This window comes from Arachis hypogaea, chromosome 3, assembly GCF_003086295.3.
Source record: "Arachis hypogaea cultivar Tifrunner chromosome 3, arahy.Tifrunner.gnm2.J5K5, whole genome shotgun sequence".
Classification (NCBI taxonomy): domain Eukaryota; kingdom Viridiplantae; phylum Streptophyta; class Magnoliopsida; order Fabales; family Fabaceae; genus Arachis; species Arachis hypogaea.
This window is the reverse complement of record NC_092038.1, coordinates 41296884-41305666: the sequence shown is the minus strand read 5'-3', so window position 1 is coordinate 41305666 and position 8783 is coordinate 41296884. Positions and strand designations below refer to the sequence as shown.

The following is an 8783-nucleotide window of genomic DNA, read 5'->3' as shown; positions in this document are numbered from 1 at the left end:
TCATAAAATGAAGTTTTAAATTAGAGACTCACTGACTTATCAAATTTGAACTAAAAAAAAAAAATACAAAAAATAACATATTTGAATAACTTGAACCATATATATATATATATATATATATATATATATATATATATATATATATATATATTATAATATAATATAAAACATATTTGTCTAAACTAAAATTTGGCTTATTTTCGTATTTACTTAAGAACATGGTTTTAAAAATTAGACCAAATTAGTTAGCTCAACCGGACTAATCAATAATTAGCTACAAATTGGTTTGGTTGAGACAAAAAATCAATTGACAAAGAACACTACAAAAAAAAAATGACTTTTAGTGACAAATATTTAGCAAGTCATAGTATAATTGTCATTATTTATCTTATTTACTCTAATTTTTTGAAGAGCGGTCAAATGTTTATAATTTTAGATTTTTTAGTATATTCATGATTTGTTTAGATTTTTTAGTATATTTATGATTTATGATTTCCTTTTTCGTTTACTCTTAAATTTTTGGATCAATTACTAATACCCAAAGTTAGGCTATTTTTAAAAGTACAACTTTAGATCATTGCTAATATTTAAATTGTTACATTGATATATTATAGTTATAAGTTTAAAATTTTTTGTTATTTAAATTTGTAACATAATTTATTATTTTTAAAGAGAAATTTGTGGCCATATAATGACAACTAAAAATAAATAACATTAACATCTTAAAATTATTTTTAGTGTCCATATAAATTACCTCTAAAAGTTATATACTTTTTTTAGCTATTAAAAAGATCTTTATCAGCAATTATTGCGCTAAAATCTTTTAACAACAAAATATAAGACAATTAATATCTAATTGCAGGTAAATATATTAGTGGCTATTTTTATTGTCGTTAAAAATAAAATAAATAACCACTAAAAATAATATTTCTAATAGTAAAATTGATAAAAATTAGAAAAATCGGTAAAAAAATTGATTAATCAATCAAATCCATATAATTTTTTAGTAGTTTACCAATTTAAAATAATAACACATAAAAATTATTTTATTTTTAAAAAATTATATATTTTATATAAAATAATATTATTTTATGATAACCAATTCAATTTCAATTTCAACCTTTAAACTTTTTGAACCTCACTCTATCAGTTGAATTGAATGACCGGTATTATATACATTCATTTCAAGCCTTGGGGTGTGCTTCATTTTAATTATCTATACAATTATTCATCACCTTACCTAATATCTTATAAATTCATATGCACTAATAATAAGAAAGTAAGAGTGTTGAACATGGTTATAAACAGAAAAGAAAGTAACTTTTTTCCATTTTTAAATTCATTCACTCAGAGACCAAAAGATTCCCCCCTCTCTCTCTCTCTCCCCCAAAAAGATTTCCATCCATTCCTCTCTGTCATGCAAATTCTCTTATTCTATTTATAGCCCCCTCACTCACTGATTCACACACCAATTACCAAAATCTCATAGAAAAAGAAAAAAAGAATTCCTCTTCTTCGATCCTCTTCAGACACAAAATAAATAAAAAAAATGGTTGAAAACTATCTTCCTGCTCCCACATACTTCATCCTTCTCCTAATAACCATAACACGATTGATATCCACCGTTGGCAACAAAACTGAGCATTTGAACAACAACTCCCTCCTCTCATCGGACCTCATCTCCCGCCACAACCTCCTTGACGACCCCGAGTCTCTAGAATCGGCTTCTAGAGACTTCGGCAACCTAGTCCATCACCTCCCACGGGCAGTGTTCCACCCGCGGTCTCCACAAGACATAGCCTCCCTCGTGAAGACTTCGTATGAGAGCCCTGTCCCTTTCACGATATCCGTGAAGGGACAGGGCCACTCCACGAGGGGTCAGGCTATGGCGAGAGGAGGGGTGGTGGTGGACACGAGGGCCCTGAGAGAAGAAAATAATAGTAATAAGAAGAAGAACATTCGCGTGATTTGGAGAGAGGAAGGATACTATGGTGACGTGGGAGGGGAGGCGCTGTGGGCGGATGTGCTGCGGGAGGCGGCGGAGATGGGAGTTGCACCGGCTTCTTGGACGGATTACTTGTACTTGACTGTGGGAGGGACTCTCTCCAATGGCGGCATCAGTGGCCAGAGCTTCAAGTATGGACCCCAAATCAGCATTGTTCATGAAATGGATGTTATCACTGGTTTGTACACTTATTTAATTTACATTGCTTCTTCACGTTTCATTATTCACTTCTGTAAGGCTAAAAATACAAAAATGTTTTGAAAACAAAAATTTTAAATATTATATAGATAAAATTATATATATTAAATTAAATAAAATAATTTTACAGAAGTAAAGTAAAATGTAGTAAGTTAATTTGTAGAAAAAAACGATTAAATTTTGAAATTGTTTCCGCATATGAGAAATATTTACTTAATTGCTATATATTGCATCAATAATTGTGGTTATTAGCTCAGCATTTAGTATAATTTTTGTGTTATATATACCAATGCTTTTCACCGGGTCCCATGACTTAAAAAAAAAATACTAGCTTTTCAGAGAATATGTGATGTTGAGATCTAAGTATTATTTCGGCCATCAATAATTCTTCTCATAACAAACAATTAAAAAAAAAGAACGGTGAATTTTGTTAGGCATATATAATGTTTGTTAGCTAAAAAAATAAAAAAGATATGCATGCATGCAAATTAATTAAATGCATTATGATAATAACATACAATTAACTAATTGGCAATTTTTTTTTTTGTTTTCAGGAAAAGGAGAACTAGTAACATGCTCTTCACACACAAATTCTGAGTTATTTCATGCGGTGCTTGGAGGCTTAGGACAATTTGGCATTATAACAAGGGCAAGAATTGCTCTTCACCCAGCACCAAAAATGGTAGAGAAACTAATTAACCATACAATTTATCTTGCATTCTAGCTTTGTCTTGTAATAAGTGATCTATAAATAATTTTTCTCCGGAATAGTAACTAAATGATTTAATCGGTGCATGTCACATTATTATACATTCCAAATAATGTCATTGTCCAAAAAGCCCTCCGTTGCCAATTTTCTTGGCAACTAGCAACACCATATACACACTAACACACCATTCACATTATGCTAGCTAGTGCATATATTATTATTTACCATATCATGAAAAATTAAAGAAACATACACTAATGAAAATTGGACGAGTTATTACTAATAATGATATACATATTGTCTACGAGTTTGGACAACTGGATGTGAATAATTGAATGTTGAAGTTTATATTAGTATTTTCCTTTTGACAAAATAATATAAATGCAAGAAATTGAAGTCCATATATATGCTATGTTGAAATTCATAACATGTGAGTCCTAATAAATCTTAAAGCATATAAATAATAGTGCTTGCTGTCTCTTCTCATCAATGACCAAAAATCTCTATTTTGGTTCATCAAACTCAACTAACAACCCTGTTTGACAAGACTTGAAATTGAAATTGTGTCTCTACACAGTGTGTTCCCACTAGAGACTCTTAATTAACACACAAATAAAGTTGGTGATGAGACCTATCAAAAGGGATTTTGAGGCATGAAGTGCTATATATATAATAATAATTCACCACAATAATAGTAACAATATAACTTTGTACTAATTAATTTGATCAAAATGCTTGCTAGTGAGGTAAGATGAATGGCCTAATTGACGTTGATTTTTTGTTGGCAGGTGAAATGGGTCAGGCTTCTATACAATGACTTTTCTGCTTTTACCAAAGACCAAGAGCGATTAATCTCAATCAATGGAAGGAAACACAATAATAATGATAATAATGATGACAATGTTGCATTGGATTATGTGGAAGGGATGCTACTAATGCACCAAGGACCCATAAATAATTGGAGATCTTCTTTCTTCCCTTTAGCCGACCATCCAAGAATCATTTCCCTAGTAACTCAACATAGCATCCTTTATTGTCTTGAATTGGCCAAATATTATGATGAAAAATCTGAAAACAATGTGGACAAGGTATATATTGCTCATTTTGTCTTTTTCCTTTCTTCCTTTTTTTTTTTGAAACCATAATAATTAACCCTTTTCATGCAAACTACATACATTGTCTTTCTTTTTTAACTAATGTGTTTGGTTGGAGTAAAAATATTAACACACTAAGATCAATTAAGTAATATAATATTATTCTTGTTTGTGTATATATATATGTAGGAAATGCAAGGTTTGCTTGAAGGACTTAGCTATATGCCGGGATTTTATTATGAGAAAAAAGTGTCATATGTTGAGTTCTTGAATAGAGTCAGAAGTGGAGAGTTGAAGCTTCAGTCACAAAGACAATGGGATGTTCCTCATCCATGGCTTAATTTGTTTATACCCAAATCTCAAATCATGGATTTTGATTCCGGCGTATTCAAGAATATCATTTTCAAACGAAACATCACCACAGGACCTGTCTTGATTTACCCCATGAATAGAAGCAAGTAAGCCTTAGCTTGGATTAACAACAACAATAATATATTATATTATTACTATTATTATTAATTAAGTAATTAATGAAATTAATTAATTAACGAGTGCGTTAGAATATTAGGAAAAGGTAAAAAAGTTTTACTTTTACCTTTTTTAACGTGTCATTAATATACTCTTAAACTAACTAATTATACTAGGTATATATAGGTATACATGAAAAATCAGTACAAAATTCGCCGCTAATATAATTAATTTAGGTTGTTTGAGTGATAAATTCTTGTTAATTCTTTTAAGTAAGTGTCAGGAATCAAATTCTATCTTGTGTATGCAACAATCTATTAATCAATAAATTTTTTTTAAATAGAACTTACATTCATGTTGGATTAGTTATTGATCAGTCGAGTTGAGAGATACAATGAACAATAAAAAAAATAGTTACTAATATAAAATATATATTAAAATATAAAAAAATATTAAAAAATTAAATAATACATAATGATGATTGATTTAATAATTAATTTTTGTGTGTATATATATTTTTTTAAACAAAATTAAATTATGTGTGTGTATCATTGAGGTCCTCCTTAGTTAATTCACAAATCTATCTTGTCCATTAAAGTTGAATAATTGGAAGTTAATATGTAATTAATTAATTAATTACTTGTTTCAGGTGGGACAAAAGAATGTCAGCATCTATACCAGAGGAGGATATCTTTTATACAGTTGGATTTTTGCACTCAAGTGGATTTGATAATTGGAAGGCATTTGATGCTCAAAACAAAGAAATCTTGAAATTTTGTAATGATGCTGGAATTAAGGTTAAGCAATATCTTCCCCACTACAGCACACAAGAAGATTGGACAAAACACTTTGGCCCTAATAAATGGAGGACTTTCTTGGAAAGAAAACTCCAATTTGATCCAAGAATGATTCTATCACCTGGACAGAGAATCTTCAACAAAGATTAACTATTATTTTAAAAATATTTTATTTTTAAATCAAGCTTATCACAAATATTAGAAACTCGGATTTAAACGTTTTTCACAAAGGCTATGCTTCAAGTTGCCGATCATACAGTATGAAGCATAACTTAGTTTTGATGGAGTGACAGATGTTAAATTTATCTAAAAAAGAATATTTATTTTAATTCTGCCATCCGAAATCGGTTAAAAAAATTTTCAAGTGTATCATTGTCTCGGTGTTTCAGTAATTTTTAAGCGTTGATCTTAATTATAAAAAATATATAATATATATAATTAAGATCAATAATTAACTATTACTGAAACACGGATATACCGATATAGTTGAAGGCTTTTCAATAGGTTATGTATGTATGGTGGGTCTAGCTGAGTTCACTAACTAGCTGGGCACAGGTGTACACACATAATGTCCCAGGCTTCAGATCATAGCCTTTGTTTGTACTTTAATATTTTTGTTAGATGGGGTGGGGTTAAAAGCTGCATGACTTTAATTTGGCATTTATATAAATCAGGTTACACATACCCTTAGATACGTTAGGTTGACAAAATCATATGTGAAAGGTGCACAATGCTAGCTGTATCTTCTTTCCTTTTTCTTCTTCTTCTTCTTCTCTTTCTCTCTCTCCCCCTAACTGTGTAGAGAGGAAAGATTATAATTGAGGAAATTTCATAATGTTCTTATTAGTCTTTCATTGTTAATGGGCAATAAGTGTGTTTGGTGCATTAATGATTCTTTGTCTTTGTTATATATTAGTGTATAATAATAATTTCATTTTACCTTTCTAATTTTGTGCAGTGGAACCTAGCAATAATTGAGATCCTAGGTTAACAAATCAAATGAATAAATATCACCATTATTATTATTATTATTATTATTATTATTATTATTATTATTATTATTATTATTATTATTATTATTATTATTATTATTATTATTATGCCTTAACGAAGAGTCCTCGCTGTGTGGCATAATAATTAATCATCGTAGGTTTGCTAGATAGACATGCATGATGATGGCTTTCAAATACTATATATATATATAAAATTATTCACTGCAAAGATCTTTGTTCATAATAATAATAATGTGTTGTGTATAGAAAAGATAACGCTGCTTTAATTTACAAGAGAATGCAACAAATAAAGCAGCTGATGATAGCTCCTAATCAATTAGAGAATCAAAACTATTAAAGAAATGATACTGTTGTAGTCCTTAAAGGGAAACTAATATTTAAATTGAAGAGTCTAGTAGAGATGAATAATTGGGATTCCTTCAAGGGGATGGAACCTATGTCTCTTAATATTTATTTTTGTTGGAGATATTATTATTGAGTATCTCCCAAGTGAAATACAAGTGGTACAACAGTCATGAGTATTTTAATTTAAAGTTCGGATTCTAAATGTCCCCAGCCTCGCTTTAATTTTCTTTTCACAGTATGTATAAAAGTATATTTTTCGAATATAACTAAAATCAATTAAAGTACGAAGAAACGAATATAGCAATATTTTTTTAACATTAATATTAGCACAATATTGCACCTCAGAAAGTTAAAAAGGAATGATCCATGCGCGCACTACAGTAAATTCTTTTGCGAAGAATGGGAATATACAGGTGAAGAATAATGTTATACATTTAAGTTTAACTAAATTAGTATAATATTAACAAATATCGGTTATGAATGAATAATATTATTCTAAATTTTATTGTTTAATTTAATTTATAAAAAAAGTTTGATTATATAACATTACTCATAAAAGAACGAAACAAATAACAAACATTAACTAAGATAAAAACTACAATAAAATCTACATTACTTTTACTATATTAAGATAAAATAAATTTAATATTTTTCAATTATATAATATAATAAAAATAATAAACGTTCAATACTCAAATTTTAAATAAGATATATAATATAATTCTAAAATAAAAAATGATTATAAATGCTGAATAATTTTTATTTGAAGTGATTTTGAATTTTTAAAATTTTTTATTATAAAAAATTGTTACTACTATTTTAGTCTTATTAAGTGACGATCCCTTTTTTTTATTTTGAATGTGAATAATTTTAATATGTATACAATACTTCATTAGTCAATAATAAATATTTAATTTAAGTTATGTGTGTATCTGAAGCAGGGTTTAGTAATGGAGTTTGAAAATGAATTTTGGAATCAAAAAATTTTAACACAAAAATTATATAATAATAATATTTATATTAAAATAAAATGTATAAATATAAATGTTTTTAAAGTTTGTTATTAATATAATAACAAATAAATAACTATTAGATAAAAATTATAAAATATTTTATAATAGTATTCTCTAAGTTATAAATGACTTAAAATCTTCAATAATTAAATTATTAAAACTAAATGTTTTAGCAAAAATCTTTTTCAATAAAAATATTTAAAATATTTATGAGAAAGTCATTTTCCATCTTATTTTTTGACTTTGTCTTTATTTATTTATTTTTTTGAACAAATGAGCTCAACACAATAAGGTGGAGCGACAGAACCAAAAGAACTCAGACAACAAAGTAACAAAAAACTTGAACACAATCCTTATTGTTATCTTCAGCATTGTTATCAACAACAAAAGGGATCTGCACTACTCCACTCTCTATAATTGGTCAAGGATTTGTGAAACATCTCTTGTACACCGGCTTTCTTGTTGTTAAATATTCGCCTGTTCCGATCCTCTCAAGCCAAACATTCCATATAACTATAAAAAAACATATGAGCCACTTGTTGCGCTCTGCTTTCTTGCTAATGACACCTGTCCAACTCTCAAAGTGTTCTTTCAATAAACCCATAACAGACCACAACCTCCCAAATTCAGATAGTCATTCACACCACACCTGCCATGTAAACTCACAACCAAGAAACAAGTGGTGAATATGTTCCACATCTTTTTTACATAAAACACACATATTATCATCGTGGCTAATAATGCACAGTCTATGCAATCTTTCTTTAGTATTTACTCTTCCTATTAAAGTAAACCAGGTAAATAACTCCATTCATGGTGGGACCAAACCTTTCCATATGGTTCTGGTGAAACTGTAGCTGGTAATATCCTTCGGAAGCGTTTCTGACTACAGCACCTGCACAAAAGAGTTAGTTGAAAAAATGCATTCCTTGTCAAACTTCCAAACAACTTTTTCTTGCGTATCACATGCTATCTTTACAGGTCTTAAAGTCTCATGTAACTGATTCACTAGTTTCAACTCCCATTGGTATAATTCTCGCCTCCACTGGAGGTTCCAAATCCACTCTAACCCATCCCAAAACCCACAATCCCCTATAACAGATCCTGTTTGGTTTGAAACAGAGAAGAGCCTTGAAAAACT

General features: G+C 29.0%; 1 protein-coding gene across 1 annotated transcript; it reads left to right on the top strand.

The window, feature by feature from the left end:
- The first annotated feature begins 1395 nt into the window (after window positions 1-1395).
- Window positions 1396-6117, top strand: LOC112790353 (cytokinin dehydrogenase 3). The gene is made up of 5 exons (XM_025832704.3): window positions 1396-2183; window positions 2758-2885; window positions 3701-4000; window positions 4196-4464; window positions 5124-6117. Exons 1-5 carry the CDS (start codon window positions 1550-1552, stop codon window positions 5419-5421), a joined length of 1629 nt encoding a protein of 542 aa, XP_025688489.1. The 5' UTR covers window positions 1396-1549; the 3' UTR covers window positions 5422-6117.
- Window positions 6118-8783: the final 2666 nt, after the last annotated feature.